Source organism: Piliocolobus tephrosceles, chromosome 20 (genome assembly GCF_002776525.5).
Source record: "Piliocolobus tephrosceles isolate RC106 chromosome 20, ASM277652v3, whole genome shotgun sequence".
Lineage (NCBI taxonomy): Eukaryota > Metazoa > Chordata > Mammalia > Primates > Cercopithecidae > Piliocolobus > Piliocolobus tephrosceles.
Window position 1 is genome coordinate 56222047 of NC_045453.1, and position 20187 is coordinate 56242233.

Consider the following 20187-nt stretch of genomic DNA (forward strand, 5'->3'; position numbering starts at 1 on the left):
CTTTATATACTTTTTGAGTAAAGACGAAGTAAAATACTTACTTCATGACCAAAAATGACAGGGCAAAGTGAGCTGAAAAAAAGAACACAACTTATAAATTCTAATTTATACTTCATTGATCCATTAGATCGTCTTTACAATTTGTTTAACTTGCTTAATATCAACAAAGACAAATGTAAAAAATTTACATCCCCTCAACTCAAATTTTATTCTTACAGTAAATTTCTCAAAATTCTTGGTTAATCTATAAAGGTTAGAATGTTTTAAAAAACTGCCTGTATAAGGCAAAGAGGATACGTGCAAAGCATCTTAAAGCAACCAAATATAATGTTGCTCTTCTTGTACAACTGGCCTTAAAATGCATCACAATCATGGTCTTCCATTTTAGGATACAGGATTATGTTGTATTTTATGTGAATAGACATCTTGAGACTGTGAAGCCAAGACACTGACAGGAGACTAAGAAGTGAACTCAGTATACAATAGTGTAAGATGCGATAAAATTTCCTTTTTTACAGTTCAAGTCAAAAGGTCAAATTAAATAAGAAAATGAGGCCGGGTGCAGTGATTTGTAGAACCAGGAAGTCCAGAAAGGCGGGATAACTCAAAGCATGGGCCTCTAGGCTACAGGTAAATCTAAACATTTTCTGGTTGACAATTGGTTGAGTTTGTCTAAAGACCTGGGATCAACAGAAAGGAATGTTTAGGTTGCAAGAGGTTGTAGAGACCAAAGTTTTATCACGCAGATGAAGCTTTTAGCTAGCAGGTTTGAGAGAGAACAGGCTGTAAAATGTTTCTTATCAGACTTAAAACCTGTGTTGATGTTAATGCCAGAGAGGTATAAGGCATGTCTGACCCCCACTTCCCTTTGTGGTCTGAATCAGTCTTTCAGGTTATATCTTAAGAGCCCTGGCTGAGGAGGAAGTCCGCTGAAATGGGTGGGGGGCCTTAGAATTTTATTTTTGGTTTACAGGTTCATGCCTGTAATCCCAGCATGCACTCTGGGAGGCCAAGGTGGGAGGATTGCTTCAGCCCAAAAGTGCAAAACTAGCCTGTGCAACAAAGTGAGACCCCAATATCTACAAAAAAAATTTTAAAATGAGCCAGGTGTGGTGGCACACACCTTTAGTCCCAGCTACTTGTGAGGCTGAGGTGGGAGAATAAAGCCAGGAGTTTGAAGCTACAGTGAGCTATGATTGTGCCACTGCAATCCAGCCTAGGCAACACAGCAAGACCCTGTCTCTAAAAAAAAATTTAAAAAAGAAAAAGAGTATAAAGCAGTACATTTATATTTGTCAATTTAATAAACAAGGAACAAACCAAAATAGGGTGGGAGAGAAAATCAGGAGTAAAATGTGAGTCTTTATTCCCTTTTAATATATGTAAACACAGAAGGAGGTGGTGGTGTGCTCGTATCCCCTTGGCACTCACTGTTCAGTATGTTCCGACTTCCTACTGGCACCTGCACCCGTCTGCCAAAGACCTTTCTATGGCCACGCAAGCATCATCAGCAGGCAGGATGGACAGGCCAGAAGTGCTGAGGTGTTTAATACTCCTGGGGGCAGTCCCAAATGTAGGCCCTTAAATGGAAAAATACTGACGCTGGCTTTCCACAGTGGAGTGTTCCACTGGCCCAGGAGGATTATGTCCCAGATGCTAGTGGGTCACCTGTTCGTTAAGGCACCTACACTGGCTGTAATCACTTCCCCATTTCCCTACCAGTAACTCCAGAATCACCTCCCAAGTAAACTATGTTGACCCAAATCATTGCTTCTGAAGGAATGTAAACTAAAACATAAACTTCCACTGTCACCTAGGCTGGGTTGACAAACTTTTTCTTAAAGGGCCAAGAAGTAAGTATTTTCAGCTTTGCAGGCTATACTGTCTCAGTCACAACTACTCAGCTTGTAACGTGCAAGCAACTATGAACAGTAACGTAAGTAAATAGGGTGGGGCTGTATTTTAATAAAACTTGACTTACAAAAACAGGCAGCCTGCCTAGTTTGCCAATCTCTGCTAGACTGATAATGGAGGACCATGAAAAATTCTAGTTTTGATGTTGAAATCACAAACATGGTGGGGGGAAGCAAACTGTGGGAAGAAAACTAAAGTTTTCCGTACTTTTCTATAAATATGGGAGAAGAGGGACCACTAAAAACGTTCAGTTTTAATTTAATTTATAACCGTTAAGAGGAACCAAAGATGTTTGGATTCTCAACCAGGTTGCTTCCTTGGCTCAAAGGACTCACTCCCACACTCCCCCAGCCACCCTAGATTAGAGCAGCCTCTCTTCCAGGGTGGGTCTGGGTGCTTATTTATTCAGAGGGAAGTGGAATTTAGGGACAAAAAACCCCTGTGGAGCACTATTCTTTACTCAGTCAGCTAATTAACATATGAAAGCCAGAAAGAAAAAGCATCAACTCCTCTTACAGACCTGAGCCTACTGAACAGCAAAGCATGACAACATCACTATTTTTTAATTTAATTTAATTTAATTTAATTTAATTTAATTTAATTTTATGAGACAGAGTCTTGCTCTGTCACTAGGCTGGAGTGCAGCAGCACAATCTCAGATCACTGCAACGTCCACCTCTCAGGTTCAAGAGATTCTCCTGTCTCAGCCTCCCAAGAAGCTAGGATTACAGGTGCCCACCATCATGCCCAGCTAATTTTTCCATTTTCAGTAGAGACAGGGTTTCACCATATTGGTCCGGTTGGTCTCAAACTCCTGACCTCAGGTGATCCACCTGCCTCAGCCTACCAAAGTGCTGGGATTACAGGCGTGAGCCACCGTGCCTGGCTAAGATCACTTTTTATAATACAATGCATTTCAAAACGTTCTCAGTTCTTCACCTCTCTTAGATATATCTATTATTCAGTCTCTCTCATTTTCTCCTATTTCTTCAAAATTACCCCACAATTGTCAAAAAAGTATCAAAAGTAACAGTATGTTGCAGTAATTAAGTACATTATAAAATCCCACTTAACCTTTAGAACAACCTTCTGAGGTAAGTCTTACTATTTCCATTTTAAGGTGATACAAATAAAGGGGAAATTAAATAATGTGTCCCAGATCACACTGGAAGTAAATGCCCAAAGCAGGAGTCTAACTTAGGTTTGTCTCCAAAGAAAAGCTCTTAACCACTAACGCAAAAAATGCCTATACTTTGCTTCTTCTCCACAGCATGGCAATAGCATGGAAATAAAATTATCAAATATTTATTGAATATATATTACTTCTATTTGAATCTCTATGAACAACACCCTACATAGAACTAATTGAAATGGCTTTGGAATTCACTGTCCCCTCACTCTTCTGTTGAGCAACAAACATTTTGTGTAAGATAGTAAATACTCCGTATTGTTTAAACTAGAGATCAGCAAATTTTTTCTATAAAAGGACAAAGCAAAAATATGTGAGCCATGTATATGTTCTCTGTCACAACTATTCAACTCTGCCACTGTAGCACAAAAGCAGCACACTATGTAAATGAATAAGTGTGGTTGTGTTCCAATAAAACTTTATTTATGGACACCGAAATCTGATTTTCCTTTTTTTTAAAGACAGAGTTTCACTCGTGTTGCCCAGGCTGAAGTGCAATGGTGCGATCTTGGCTCACTGCAGTCTCCATCTCCCAGGTTCAAGTGATTCTCCTGCTTCAGTCTCTCAAGTAGCTGGGATTACAGGCGCCTGCCACCACGCCTGGCCAATTTTTGTATTTTTAGTAAAGACAGGGTTTCACCATGTTGACCAGGCTGGTCTCAAACTCCTGGCCTCAAGTGATCCGCCCGCCTCGGCCTCCCAAAGTGCTGGGATTACAGGCATGAGCCACCACATCCGGATGAAATCTGAATTTCATATAAGTTCATGTGTTGTGAAATATTCTTTTAAATTTTTTCAACCATTAAAAAATACAAAAACCATTCTTAGTTCATAGGCCACACTCAAGTGGATGGTGCACTGAATTTGGTACATAGACTGCAGTTTGCCAACCGTTTTGACTAGTTTTTTGTTACCTGTAGCCAAGAGAACCACCAACATGCATCTATGTAGTAAAATTTCAAATGACAGCATACATACTTGACAATGAGTTTAAACAGGTTTTCTTCAGCTTGAATCTCTTGGATGGCATAAAGGTCTTTAAGTGAGAACTCCATCAACATTCCATGCTTACACCCATCCTCAGAACTTTTTGTTTTCTGTCCTTTGCTATTACTAATAGAATTTGCTTCAATGTACAAAAGGAACATACACTTGTCATTCTTATTTCGAGAACCTGTAAATTAAAAGTTTTAAACACAATAGTTGGTATTTTCATTTTCCCTACAATGACTCAACTAGAATATAAAACAAAGTCATAGTGAGCTACAAATGAATGATTTTTTTAAAGGGAATGTTTCATCTTATGTAAGCAACAAGAAATTCCTCAAATTATTTGAGATTCAGGAGCATCTTAGAAAAGATGAATGTTGACAAATCATTATTAAGAGACAAATAATGAAAAGAGTTGTACCATACCTTCTTCCGCATTTGAGACTTTGACAATTCCAGTAACAGTCACTGTGTCTCCGGGGACACAGCTATCCACAAGATCGTGAACAAGCTCACATTCTATTGTTCGTGGAATCCGACCTGCTTCTCTCTGATCATCAGACATCAACTCCTGAATTCTAAAAAGTTTAAATAGTTTTCAGTTAGAATACTTACTTTGGATGGTTTCTGCAAGATATTAACTATTCAGGGTTCACATGATGCTGAGCAAGATAAAGGCAGATTTGTTTATTAACAGTTTAATGGTGTATCTAAAATCACTTCAGCAGTTTCCAATTCAAGATAGCAGAATGAGCGTATGTATTTGCCTAGCCTCCCTCCAAAATGTCCATCAAAATGAGTCACTAAAAATTTGGGGGTATGTAGAGGTATCATCAGCAAATGAGATATTAATGAAATTTTTGAAAACAGCAAATGGTAAAGTATTGACAGATAAAACAAAATGAAGTCCGGAATACACACAGGCAAAAGCTACAAGTGTACAAGAAAAGTGGGACCCAATGTTCTTAGCAGAGCCCCAGAGGAGCTTCCAAGTTGGATGTGGCAGGAATGGAGAGCAGGAGTGGATGGCTGGAAGAAAACAGGGTTATCAACTGAAAGACAAGTCATGGAATAGTTGTTGAGAATTTTTGGAGAAGGTGAGTGGACAGTGGGTAGGGGAAGAATGAGTACTTTATCATCTGGCAAAAACCAGAGCACTGTTCTAAGGAAACAAACCCATCTCCTCTGTGAAGGGAGCTAAAGTGTGCAGTGAGAATATCAGAGCTTCAGAACAAAGACTCTTCATTCTACCATTTGAGAAACCCAATTCCAATTAAAAAACACATTCATAAAGCAAAATCTGACAGCCCAAACCCCTATCTTTGTATTCAGAGGTGAAGTCTTGTGAGAAAAAACTACTACCTCAAAAATTGCAAAGGAAACCTATCCTACCTACTTCAAATACTTTCTCATTCCTCATCAGACATTTGAAAACTAAATGGCAATAATTTAGGAGCATTAAAAACAAAAAACTGCCTAAGAGATTTGAGAAAATATTGCCAACATAAAACAGGAATAAGCCGCTATAAAAAGGGAACTATGGGAATACAAGTATGAAATCAAGAAAATTTAAAGTATGTATATAAAAATCAAACATTTGTAGAGAAGATATAAGAAAAAGCCAAAGAAATCTAGAAAACAGCACAAAGAAAATGAAAGAATGAGGAAAAAGTTAAAACAAATGAATAATCCAAGGACTGCCTCTGATAGGAAGCTGAGAAAAGTCAGATATTCTAGAGTTGAAGACAAAAGACCTTGCCAATCAAGCAGGATAGAGACAACTAGAGACACTTTCACTGTTTCAGAGCATGACAGATAAAATGGTTACAAAGAGGAGGAAAAGTCCAGTCCTCTAAGGAATGAGAATCAGACCAGCACCAGACCTCTCATAAATAGCAGAGAAAATTAAAACCAAATAGACTTCAATAGCTGGCAAACTCTTAGCCAGACTAAGATCCAAATAAAGACATTTCTAGACATGCAAGGGCTTAGAACTTTTTATCTGTCATGTATACTTTCTGAAAATTTACTTGAGAATACTCCTTAGAAAAACAAAATGTGCAATGAAGCAACATCCCAGGATGAAGCAGGAATGCAGGTCTGGAGAACTACTCTGATCCAGACTCAAGCAGAAGGAAGGTGTGTTTTTTTGTTTTTGTTTTTTAAGAATAAAAGGTGGATTCCATGTATTCCATAGTATATTTAAGAGAGAATGGTAAATTATGGTGAAATGGTACAGGCATACTCTAAGAAGTAAAACCAGCACTTAGAAACCTTAGGAAAAATAAAGTACTAAACAACAAAGTTACAGTCCAAATATCATGCACACTAAAATGTGGGATAATTCCAAATAACTAGCAGAGTATAAGAAAAGACAATTTGATGCTTGGGTTATTTTCATTTAAGGGGTAAAAACCAACAAAACAAAACTACAAAACCCAGTGACATAAATTACATCTCCTTTGCTTGGCATTTGATCACTTCACTTGGTTTTTTGTTGAGCTATATTTGTATTTTTATGTTAATAAAATGGCAAGGGAAAGGAGTAGAAGGACCGCCGTAATGAGGACTTATCAGACGAAAAGGGGTGTTCAATATTGGGACAAAGCTGGAGGTTTTATGTTAATTATTGTGGTAATAAAGTTATTGGCCCCTAAAATGGAAGAGACACCTGCCAAGTGGAGCGTGAAGATGGTCAGATCCACAAAGGCTTCTGCATGTGCTAGGTTTCTTGCTAAAGGGTTAACTGTACAGCTAGTTCCAGCACCGGCTTCGACTACTGAGGATGCAAGTAGGAGTAGAAAAGATGGTGGGAGAAGTCAGAAGCTCATATTATTTATCTGGGGGAATGCCATATCGGGCATTTTTATTAACATAAAAATGCAAATGCCGGCCGGGCGCGGTGGCTCAAGCCTGTAATCCCAGCACTTTGGGAGGCCGAGACAGGTGGATCACAAGGTCAGGAGATCGAGACCCTGGCTAATACAGTGAAAACTCATCTCTACTAAAAGAATACAAAAAACTAGCCAGGTGAGGTAGCGGGCGCCTGTAGTCCCAGCTACTCGGGAGGCTGAGGCAGGAGAATGGTGTGAACCCGGGAGGCAGAGCTTGCAGTGAGCTGAGATCCGGCCACTGCACTCCAGCCCGGGCGACAGAGCGAGACTCTGTCTCAAAAAAAAAAAAAAAAAAAAAAAGAAAAAAGAAAATGCAAATGCCTGTTTATTGTTGTTGTTAGACATGATCTATAAATAAAGTCTGGAAGACAATTATAAATAGAAGACAAAAGGTAAACCCTGACAATTTAAAGTAATGTCAAAACTGAGAAAGTCTAGAAGTGGAAGATAAAAGAATAAGTATATTTCTAAAGTCCTCAGCTTACATAGAATGAATGCAGTAAAGCGAAGGATGAAAGACATGCAAGAATGGTATCTAAAGTTATGTATAATGTAACAGCAAGTTGTGGGGACTATGCCTTTCCACACTGATTGAATTTTTAAAAACATGTACATGTTATTACATTAAAGCATTTTTTACTTAATAATTAATGTAAGTACAATCATTGAACATTAAAATAATAACTCTGGAATACATTCATCATACATCTAGATTACCTCTCAATGTTTTTCAGGTCATGGGCCAGGTGCTGGCATCCACCTAACCTGCACAACTTCAAACCCTGCTCCAAGTTCACTCACCACTTCACCATCAATTCACCCCCACAGACCCACTGTTTAAAGATAAGTCACGTGCAGTAGTGAGAAGGAAGGAAAGAGTAGAACAAGGAGTTTGATCTGTAAGTGACTGTGAATAATCAATGGAAATAACTCACTGCCTCCAGACTAACCCTCTGTCCCTCTTAGTGGTAAAAGTCCCACAGACTGGGTTGGAATCAGGCTCTACTATACTCATAGGCTACACGATCATACTCAAGATGTCTTAAACATTTCCTCTTATAAAATGAGGTGTTTGTAAAGATCTCACTATAGTACAATTATTACACAAGTTGGTCTTAATTTTTCAGGGAAGAAGGGGGTGAAGCAGTTAGTAGCAGACCATCTTATCTTTTCCCTAGGTTCTTAGTTTTTAGGACCATCTCATTTCAGCCAGGTTTCCTAGAGAGCACTGACTTCAAAACCATTCATTATTCTATATTTAAGGATGAGCTATAGGTCTACAGCTAGAAAAAACGGAATCAATTACGGGATGAAAAATACATACACAAAACTGTGACTTGCAAAAATAAAAAAAGCTATTAAAAAAAACCTATAGTAACATGCCCCATTGCAACATTGAGAACATAAAATGAAACATGTCATTTCAAAGGAAGTCTTTATCTGAAAACTTCAAAACAGTATTATTTCTATCACAGCTTATTATGGAATCAATCATACAACTTTGCTTATGGCCTATATCCAGTTCAATTAATCACATAATTGAGATATAAAATCAACTATAATATTTGCATAATGAATCCTTTCTGAAATCTGACAGACAATAAATTTCAAATAAAGACAATTATTTCAGCCAGGACTGGTGGCTCATGCCTGTAATCCCAGCACTTTGGGAGGATGAGGCGGACGGATCACAAGGTCAGGAGATCAAGACCATCCTGGCTAACATGGTGAAACCTCTAAACTAAATCTCTACTAAAAATACAAAAAATTAGCCAGGTGTGGTGGCGGGCACCTGTAGTCCCAGCTACTGGGGAAGCTGAGGCAGAAGAACGGTGTGAACCCAGGAGGTGGAGCTTGCAGTGAGCCAAGATCGTGCCACTGCACTGCAGCCTGGGGGACAGAGCAAGACTCCTTCTTAAAAAAAAAAAAAAGACAATTATTTTAACATACAAACTCTTCATCAAATAAACTGTCTACTATACACTATTATACACTTTGTCATTGTTTAGATAAAACGTACAATATAATATAGCAAAATTAAGGATTTACTCAACAATGTGACATCTAAAGCCTGCCTTTTATATAACAGTCTGATTGCTTACTTGATTGACTGCCAGTCCATTGTAACTGTGAGAGGAGAGCTGCGGAGAGCAGTAAATGACCTGCCTCGACACGCAGGCACAGGACACTGAATGAAACAAAAGTAATTCACATTCAGATTTTGATAAACTATAATCACACCTCAGGAAAATTCAGTTAAAACATTTCATTTAATATTGTTTTAAAAGTTGGTCTCAGGATGCTAGTAAAGCAAAATCCAAGGACTATTTTCTCCTGCAACAATTTAATCTCAAGAGCTTTTGAGGCACTTTCCAACTGATCCTTCTCACTCACTATTCTTATCCTGCTTTGGGTATGCAAGGTGCTTTCCTTGCCTCCCCCATGAAGCACTTACTGCTTCTCTGTGCTCATGCCGCCTCTCGCTCCTTGAACGGCCCCTCTCATTCTGTCCCACATGCCCAGTGCCAATCCTCTCCTTTTCAAAAGGCTTTCCAGAGTTTTCTTTAATCCCCAGCTTTCTCATCTAGGCTCCTTTTGGATAGAATGTAATACTTATTATACCACACAGGCACTTGCTTGGTGTTTGGATCTCAAGAAGCACTTATAAATTCAGACTGTGGCAGACTGTATTTGCCAAATATGATTGCAACAATATTTCTCTTCAACCTTTTTAGAACCTTGCTACTCCTCCATTAAGAAACGGAGGCTAATTCCTTCTCCTGGAATTTGAGAAGGTTTGTGACTCACTTTGTAACCAACAGAATGTGACAGAGTGATGTTGCACAACTTCTGAGATTAGCTCACAAAAGGCAAGGACATTTCTGCCTACCAACTGGACTTCTTGCCTTGAAGCTGTCAGCAGCCACATAAGCAGACTGAGCACCCTGAGCTGCTATACTGTGTGCAAGAAGCCCAAACTAGCCTACACAGCCACATGGAGAAGAGGATGCCTGGCCAGTCCCCAGCCACTTTGCTGTACTCCAGCCACGATCTGACTACAACTCCATGAGAGGCCTGGAGCTAGAACTAGCCAGTTGAGTAGTTCTTCCAAACTCCTGACCCACAGAAATCATAAGAATAAAATGATTGGCTTTATTTTCAGCCACTGAGTTTTGGGGTGATGTGTTATGAAGCAATAGTGGCTGGAATAGAGATCAACTGAAACAGCCATCTTTCTGTCACTTCAAATCCCTACAGTTCAGACAAATGAAGGACCTCATCATGACATCACTCATGAGTCAATGCTACTACCTACTTTATTAGAGGGCATGAAAATACCCTGTACAAATACTGGCTAGAAAATATCTGATTTAAGGAGGTCGAGGCTGCAGTGGGCTGTATTCATGTCACTGTACACCAGCCTGGGTGACAGAGTGAGAGCCCGTCTTCAAAATAAAAGGAAGAAAATACCTGGTTTAAACCAGGATTTAAATTCTGGCCTCTGAGCTCAAGGCTGTACCTTGAACCTTAAGCCAAGACAAACACCAGCTGAAACCCATCTGTCAACATCACTGATTATTCAGAACCAATAGCTGAATCTCACATACCCTCTTCTTCCAGTAAGAGAAAGAAGCCTTAGGAATTTCAAACATCTCACGTTTCCCTTTTTAATTCTTCAAGGGATTATTTACCTCACTAAGGATTCAACCCTTTACATGAGCAAAAATGTAGCAAATGTTAAATTTATGAAAGCCCAATGGTGATAAAGATGACTCTGGGCACCACCGAGAAAACATTATACATTCATGGTAATGAGGGCTTAATTAGTAAATGGTGTCAGGATAAATAGCTTTTCACCTAAAAATTAGATCACTAGTTTGTTTTTTTAAGAGATGGGGGTCTCACTATGCTGCACAGGCTAGTCTCAAACTCCAGGCCTTAAGCGATCCTCCTGCCTCAGACTACTGAGTAGTTGGGACTACAGGCACATGCCACCATGCCCAGCTTAAATTCCTAGTTTTATGCCATTCACCAACACCTTAAATTCCAGATGGACAAAAGATCTAAAGATAAAAAACAAAACTTAGGATTATTAGAAGCAAATGTAGGAAATATGTTTATAATGCTTGAGTGAAAAGGGCTTCTTATTTATTTATTTATTTATTTATTTATTTATTTATTTATTTTTGAGGCGGAGTTTCGCTCTTGTTGCCCATGCTGGAGTGCAATGGCGCAATCTCGGCTCACTGCAACCTCCACCTCCCGGGTTCAAGCGAGTCTCCTGCCTCAGCCTCCCGAGTAGCTGGGATTACAGACACGCGCCACCACGCCTGGCTAATTTTGTATTTTTAGTAGAGATAGGGTTTCTCCATGTTGGTCAGGCTGGTCTCAAACTCCTTACCTCAGGTGATCTGCCCGCCTCGGCCTCCCAAAGTGCTGGGATTACGGGTGTGAGCCACCACGCCCAGCCGAAGAACGGCTTCTTAAGCAGGGCATAAAATGTACAAGTTACAGAGGAAAAGATAACAATTTGATCACGTCAAAATGTAAAACTGTACAACAAAAAAACCCACAAAGTTAAAAGCCAAACCAAAGACAGGCAGAAAATATCTAATGTACATAATCAACAATAATTAGTATCTAGAATGTATAAAGAACTCCTATCAATAAACTAATAGAACCAGGCACAGTGGTTGGCACCAGTAGTCTCAACTACTCGGGAAGCTGAGATGGGAGGACCACTTGAGCCCAGGAGTTCAAGGTTGCAATGAGCTATGATCATGTCACTACATTCCAGCCTGGGCAACAGAATGAGACCCCATTTCTAAAAAACAAAATTAAAGAATACACCAATAAACAGGAAAATGAACATTAGATATAAATAGAAAATTCAATAAAGAAAGAAACTGAATGGCCAGTAAAGATATGAAAAGATGCTCAACCACAACAGAAATCAGAAAAATTCACATTATAAATGCAGTATTATTTACACCTACCAAACTGTCAAAAATGTACAAGTCTAACAATACCAAGTGTTACTGAAAATATGGAGAAATGGTAACTGCTTAACACTACCAGCAGGGATTTAAGCTAGGAACAATACTCTGGAAAGTAATTTGGTAATACCTAATACAGTTAAAAATAAGTACAGCCAGCCAATCCCAGCACTCTGGGAGGCTGAGGCAGGCGGATCACGAGGTCAGGAGTTTGAGACCAGCCTGGCCAACATAGTGAAACCCCGTCTCTACTAAAAGTACAAAAATTAGCCAGGCATGGTGGTGTGTGCCTGTAGTCCCAGCTACTCGGGAGGCTAAGGTAAAACTCCTTGAACCCAGGAGGTGGAGGTTGTGGTGAGCCGAGATCGCACCACTGCACTCCAGCCCGGGCAACAGAGCAAGACTCCGTCTCAAAAAAAAAAAAAAAGTGCAGCCTACAACTTAGTGTTCCTCTGCTAAGGAGACATGTACAAGAATGTTCTCTGTAGTATCATTTGTAATTATAAAAAACTGAAAAGAGCACAATTGTCTACCTCCAGGAAAATGGATGAATAGTGGCTATTTAAAGCAACATTCCACAACAGCAAAAATGAAAGAATTCGATATGTATTAAAATAGGTAGAACTTCAAAATAACCAAGTAAAAAAACAGCTGCATGTTACATTCAGTATACCATTTACATAAACACAATACAAAAAACAAACTCTACATACATAGTCAAGAATAAAAATGTAAACTTGAAGAACACACGCCAATTTCAGAATAGTGGTTGCATCTGGGGAGTAAATAAAGGGAATAAAACTGAGGAGAACAGAGAGACTTCAACTTTATATAACCATATTTTTGTTACAAATTAAACTAAAATAACAAAATATTAATATTTGCCAAATCATAGAGTAGATAAATGTTAATTACATTATTCTCTGCACTTTTCCATAGTTTTAAAATCTAGTTTAATAAAGGCTAATAAAGATTTAAAAAAACCCATCACTTCTAAATAGTAGAAGAAATGAAGGGAAAAAAAAAACTTGGTGTGTATATCTAGAAGTCAACAGAAATATGAATGGAAGGGATGCATATTATAGTAACTTCAGGATAATGATCATCCCTGGGAATGGTACAAGGTAAAGGGTAAAAAACAGGCACTAATTGTGCCAGTAATGCTTTATATCATTAAAAAATGCATGTGGAGCTGAAAAATGTAAATTCGGGGTGATGACTAGTGGAATGTTTTATTTATTTCTATATTTTTCTTACCCTGAAGTATTTCATAATATAAAAGCAGAAAATAAAAAATAAAAAATAAAAATAAACTCTGTGTTCAGGAACATTGGGAAATGTTTTCTGTATTCTGATTTGCCTTCTTTACCAAGATAAATAAAGAAGCAGTTCAAGAACATATTACCTTTGTGGGAAGACTGTATTTTCCATCTGGAAGAGGAAAACTCTGAACTTCTCCACATGCAGCACAAACAAAAGCCATCTTGGTGCAAAGAGGCTTTATATTACTGACACGAACCACTGTCCCTCTTAGAGCAATGTATTTTCCATAGTAATTTGCTCGGACATTCTTGAGCTGTGTCAAAGGCTCATAGTTGTACACCCTAAAGACAAAACAGGAAGTAATGAACAGAAACTTGATGTTTTTTATATTTTTACAAGTTCCTTTTAGTAGCAACTATGGAATTCTCAAAACAAATCATCCCCTTGATATATCAGAAATCTCACAAGAATTAAACCATTCTTGTTTTGTTTTGTTTTCTCAAGACAAAGAGTCTCGCTCTGTCACCAGGGTGAAGTGCAGTGGTGCAACCTCGGCTCACTGCAACCTCTGCCTCCCGGGTTCAAGCGATTCTCCTGCCTCAGTCTCCCGAGTAGCTGTGACTACAGCTGCATGCCACCACACCCAGTTAATTTTTGTATTTTTAGTAGAGATGGGGTTTCACTATGTTGGCCAAGATAGTCTCAATCTCTTGACCTAGTGATCCACCTGCCTCGGACTCCCAGTGCTGGGATTACAGGCGTGAGCCACTGTGCCCAGCCAAACCATTCTTAGAAAGAAACAACACTAAATCTTCCTTTTTCTTCTTATCTCACAGGCTGTTCTCAAGGAAAAAAGAAAAAAAAAAAATTTAAGGGAAAACAATAATGCCAAAAGGAAAATCTACAGATTCAAAAACCTTTGGGTTTCTAAGTTCTTTTTAAAGAACTGCTAGGAGATTGCCTTCTATAAATTCTGGAAAAGAAAAACAAAACTCCGATGATTACCTTATAAGGAATTCTTCTAATGAATTTAAAATCTTAAGGATGAATTCAAGAAAAACAAAATAATTTCATTTATTCCCTTGTATCTAACAGAAACCTAATAATTGAACAAAATACACACCACTTTGTATATTACAGATTGAGTATATCCCTTATCCAAAATGCGTGGGACCAGAAGTATTTTGGATTTTTTGGACTTTCAAATATTTGCAATATTACTAGTTGAGTATCCCCAATTCAAAAATCTGAAATGCTCCAATAACATTTCCTTTCAGTGTCGTGTCAGGGCTCAAAGTTTTGAATTTTGGAGCATTTCAGATTTCAGATTTTCAGATTAGGAATACTCAACCCATACATGGATTATTAAACTTACACAGCAGGGTCTTGATAAGTTCACATCCAAAATCAATGTTTACAAAAATTTGCAGGTTAGAAAATCAACATTTTCTTCCTTATTTAGGAAGTATCTGTCATGATGTCTTTGAATAATTTTCAATGAGTTTACTTCAGTGTGATGATCAGTGAGATGGCAAGGAACTCATGTCCTTTTTACCGATTTCCCTGTTCTTATAAAATGAGGATTCTCATTCTTAAATGGCCTTCAATGTCCCATTCTAAGTAATACTTTAATACATCAAATTCCTCACCTTGCATGAATATGTGGCACATTTACCATTGTTTCTCCATCACTAGACAATCCTTCCTGGGCTTGTAACTCAGCTGCATGCCTTTCAAGGTCCTTAGTTAATACCTAAACAGGACAGACATTTACTCTGAAGTTGGAAAATATCCTCTTTATACAGAACTCTATTTTTATAGAGAATATAAAGTTCATGGACAGAAACAGAATAAAAACAGAAAACTTTAACAGCCCTTTAAAAATCTAATATTTAATTATGGCTACTTACTTTATAGTGGATGTTTTACTTTGGATTTTGCTGTCCCTGGACTGAAAAACTCCAGCATCCCAGTCTGCTACTTTCTATCCCAACTAAACCTAATATTTAAAGCCCTTATAGCAGTCCCCAAAACCATCACCTCTTGATTCTAATTTAAAAAAAAAAAAATGCATTCCTATTTCTCTATATTCACTGATCAGTCAAGACAGAGAAAATAAAAATGACCTTTAAAATACCTAATACTCACTCCCTTGGCATTTAACATTAAATAATATAAACAGGCTGGGCACAGTGGCTCACACCTGTTATCCCAGCACTTTGGGAGGCCGAAGTGGGTGGATCACCTGAGGTCAGGAGTTTGAGACCAGCCCGACCAACATGGTGAAACCCCATCTCTACTAAAAATACAAAAATCAGCTGAGCGTGGTGGTGTATGCCTATAATCCCAGCTACTTGGGAGGCTGAGGCAGGAGATTCGCTTAAACCCAGGAGGCAGAGGTTGTAGTGAGCCAAGATGACACCATTGCACTCCAGCCTGGGCAACAAGAGCAAAACTCCATTTCAAAATAAATAAACAAATAAACAAACATTTAATACCACTTGTGTACAGCAGTTTGCTGACAACCTAAGAGGCAAAATAAGATGCATATACACAGCTGTTAATTGTTATAAGGACCATAAAGATGTACAGACAAAATACCATGCAAGTTTTGAAAAGTGGTCACGAGAAAGGTTTTACAGAGACAACTGAGCTAGGCCCAAATAATCTGTCTATGTGAGGGGAAGGGGATTCTACGACGAATGAATAGCACATGCAAGAGGTAGGAGAATGCCCCTCTGAATGCCCCAGCACTTTGTGTATGCCTGTCCTGAGATTTACTACACATTACCTTGAAGCATTTATCTGCTTGCTAGCCTAAAATATGTTTTTGGCCAGGCACGGTGGCTCATGCCTGTAATCCTAGCACTTTGGGAGGCCGAGGTGGGTGGATCACAAGGTCAAGAGATCGAGACCATCCCTGGCCAACATGGTGAAACCCCATCTCTACTAAAAATCCAAAACTTAGCTGGGCATGGTGGTGCGCACCCGTAGTCCCAGCTACTTGGGAGGCTGAGGCAACAGAATCACTTGAACCCGAGAGGCAGAGGTTGCAGTGAGCCGAGATCGTGCCACTGCACTCCAGCCTGGCAACAGAGCAAGACTCCATCTCAAAAAAATAAATAAAAAATAAATTTTAAAAATTTAAAAAATTTAAAATGTTTTCATATATGTTGTATTACCTGACCCTGAAAAAAACTCAGGCAGGCACAGTACAAATTGTTATTCACATTTGACATACAGGGGCCCTCAGTGGTTTGCCACATGCCACAGAACCTAAATCTAAGGTTGCTCTTTTTTGCTCTAAGTTCATAACTGTAACACCATGATTCCTTGTCTTATCTTCCCTATGAGACTGTATAACTTCTTGAAAGGAAGGTTTAATTTCTGCACAATCTTTAGCAAGATGAAGCAAATCCAAATGAGTTAGAAGTAAATATTTCATTTAGATAAGCTGTTGTATATAGAATGAATGGTATCTTTCAGAATGGAATTGCAACCTCTCAGTTCTAGCCAACATCTTTTCGTAAAAGCTAAGTATCTCTTATAGAAGGTACAGTCACTGTAAAATCTTCCTTTAAACTTAGACAAGGTGTGCATGTGTGTGCAAACGTTAAAAAAGTTTAGACAAAAGTATGCATAAGACAAATAGTTACCTGATGTATTGCCAAACCCATGCAAGCCAAGGTTTTCTCAGGTGTATCTCTTAGTTCATTTGCTGTATCTGGTATCAAGTTAGTTACTTCATCATCTTTTATCAGTTCTTTAAAATCCACCAAAATACTTCCCTTTCTTTCTATTTCATCCTATAAAATAGAAAGTATGAAAACAATAACTGCTTTTCTGTAGTCAATTACCATTAACTGAGCATTCTGTTACACACTTTGAGAAAGCATACAATGTTTATATGTGATAATGGTAAGTACTACATAAGTATAAGCTTTGTGCCAAGCATGGTTCTGATATTTCAAATATATTAATGTATTGATGCCTCTTAACAATCCTTTGAGGTAGGTATTTATACCTCTATCTCTAAATGAAAGAAAACCGAGGCACAGAGAAGTAATTGATTTAATCAAAGTCCATACTGCCGGTAAGTGGCAGAAATGAGGTCTGAACCAACGCCGTCTGACTCCAGTGCCTGTAACCATAATCACAATACCTCAAATACATTGATAAGATGGCACACGACTGGCAGCTTTGCTGTAGAGGAATCTTACCTTATCATACAAATAAATATGCCTTGTGAAAAATTTTTCAAATGCTTGAATCTTCTCAATCAAAGGAGAGCTATCGCTGTAAACTAATCCAACAAATACAGTATTAGCACTATAATCACACATGTACATGCATATTTTTCATGAAACAAAAGCAGCACTATATACATGGTAGATGATTTTTTTCTAATTGCTTTGTATTTTGATTGCATTCATATAAAAACTGGTACAGAGGTAAACTTAAGATTCTAAAACAAATTTAGGTTTGCATAATGTGAAATGCAGACAGAAACTCTTCTCTCTCTAAAAGCCCCACTATCTGGGAAACTTTGTTTTGCATCTTTGACACCTAACAGGACATGTGAGTTCAAATAATTTAGACAATAAGTTTAAACCAAAAATTACAATAAAGTCAAAGCCACACACATAAACTAAGCTCTTATTCTGAAACAGAACTGAAGACAATCACAGTCTTTCCTGAGATCAGGAGACAGACCAACAACACTTGACCGTGGTGGCAAAAGTGAAAAGCATTTTTTGTTTTTTACACTCTAAGGTTCTACATTTTCAAATATGTCTCTCACAGAAGAACAGTACAATAAAGTAGTTTGGAAGTACAGATGGTGAAGGCTAAGGCACCGATTGAACTCCATCTTTGGGACTGTCCAAAAATCACTTATAGTGTTCTGAGCTACCTGCCAGGGGAACAAGGTGAGTGCCGGTGACTAATACATCCTAAGGAACAAAAGATCATTCATGAAACAGATTCTATTGAAGGAAAAAAATGAACAGGTTTCCAATAAAGAAAACACTTGTAAAGTATTCTATTTATTCACAAAATGACTACTGAGTGCCTGGTATGGGGCCGGGGGGGTCCTGGACCTCAACAATCTAGTGATTAAAAAAAAAGTATACCCACACACACCCCCCCCCCCTTATGAGACCTAAGAAACAAATGGGTATTTTAAGAGCACAGAAAAGACAGTTTCCTACACCTATACAGACCGATGTAGGTTAACTGGTATTCTTAATTATCAAAGGGAGATTCCTTACCTGTGTTTCTACACAAAGCTTTATTTGTTATTGTTCCTTGATTTCAAGCCCAGTTCTTTCTGCTCTGTGATGCTATAATTCAGATCTGTACCCTACATGTCTCAGATTCTCTTTAAATTCTGCCAGTTGAAGGCACTTTAGAGTGTAGAAGGTGGCAGGAAGAGAGAAAGGAATTTATTATTGTTTGCAATTCTTTTCAGCATCTCTGCAGCTGCATAAGATAACGATAGTGCTAGCCTCCAGTTCCAAGCACCACTGAGTCATGCCCCCTCAGTTACCAGTGGCAAGCAGCTTCATTTGCCTTAGTGGTCTGAGTACAGCTCTGTAAGGTAGCCTTCAGAAGTCTAAGCATAGGTTTGTAGGGTGCCTCTCAAAAGTCAAAATAACAGTTATGCTGTGACCTCTCCAACCTTTGAATTCTCACATTCTGGTAACCTCAGAACTTCTTTTATTCTCTTAGCTATAAGGATGGTTGCTGCTTCCTCAAGTTACTACTTTCTGGGGGGTTACCTCAATATTTCCTTTCTACTCTTTCAGTCTTCCATTTTTGTATCCAATTTCTTGTATTAAGTTCCCTTTTTGAAATACCTGTATGGTTTCTGCTTTCCTGACTGATACAAAGTCTAAAATGCTTTTGAAACATAAACATCATTTAATTGTTTGGGTGAACAAAGATTAAAGCAGGTATATGTTAGTAAGTGATTTACAGTAATACAAGATATAGCATCCAAAGACAAGTTAAGAAAATATGATTTATGGTGCTTTTTAGCCCCTTTTTAACCCTACCTTCAGAGAAATAAAGCTTCCAGCCTTTATATGGTATGAGCCGATCCAATGTTGACTGCATTGACGGTGGGGTCTTTGTTGAAAGCAAAGACTGCGGGGTTTGTTCTGAAAAACATAAAATACTAGGTTAGGAGAAACAGAGTGAACATTTTTCCAATGTGCTTCTCTTTCCAAATGAGACTCTCATTAATAGAATATCCAAATTAGAGGTTTTAGTAAGAATCTGGGATGTCAATGTTCAAATACTTACTAAGGAGTAGCATGAAATAAAAGACAAACCGAAGTATGAGATAAGCCGCCTTGTATGATAGACACGAATTGCTTCTTTCATTAAATGAAAAAAATTGATCAATCATTGACCTCACCTACCAGAAGTATGTTTTCCTGTGGTTTTACTCAGATCAGGTCTGTGTCCTCTTTCTCTCCATTTTCCTGAGAAGTTCCCGCCACCTCTTCCTCTTTTCCAGCTTTGAAATCTTCCTCGTCCAAATCCTCTGCCTCTATACTCTCCATTCATCTCTCCTAAAAGATAGATATTAAAAAGGTCTTCACCAAAACTATAAGGAAAAATGCTCCTAAAGATGTATTACTGTAATAAAAAAGGAAAAATTAATGTATTCTAGGTTCAAGACTAGCAAACAGGCTTGCAAAGTTGTGCACCTATGATACAAGACCCAAATATTCTGCAGTTAAGTTTCTAATCTCTATCGCTTTTTAAGATATACCATAATAGTTTAATAACTATTAAATATGGTTTAAGTATACTAGACGCTCATAGGTTAAAAATAAGGACAGGTACTGTACCTGTTTACAAGAAGTACCCATCACAGAAATGAAAATAGGACAGGTAATTAACTCTATGAAAACTTATTTGCAGTATTTGA

At 38.2% G+C, this 20187-nt stretch overlaps 1 protein-coding gene across 1 annotated transcript in view; it reads right to left on the reverse strand.

Moving 5' to 3' along the window:
• MCM8 (minichromosome maintenance 8 homologous recombination repair factor) overlaps positions 1–20187 on the reverse strand; it is a 45972-nt gene that overhangs the window by 24762 nt on the left and 1023 nt on the right. The window contains exons 2-11 of the mRNA XM_023217873.3: positions 19673–19825; positions 19304–19408; positions 17468–17550; positions 16904–17053; positions 14897–15000; positions 13390–13588; positions 9090–9175; positions 4520–4671; positions 4082–4277; positions 42–72 (exon numbers count right to left, since the gene is read on the reverse strand). Coding sequence (XP_023073641.2) covers positions 42–72; positions 4082–4277; positions 4520–4671; positions 9090–9175; positions 13390–13588; positions 14897–15000; positions 16904–17053; positions 17468–17550; positions 19304–19408; positions 19673–19820 — 1254 coding nt within the window. The 5' untranslated portion in view covers positions 19821–19825. The remainder of the gene's footprint in view (positions 1–41; positions 73–4081; positions 4278–4519; positions 4672–9089; positions 9176–13389; positions 13589–14896; positions 15001–16903; positions 17054–17467; positions 17551–19303; positions 19409–19672; positions 19826–20187) is intronic.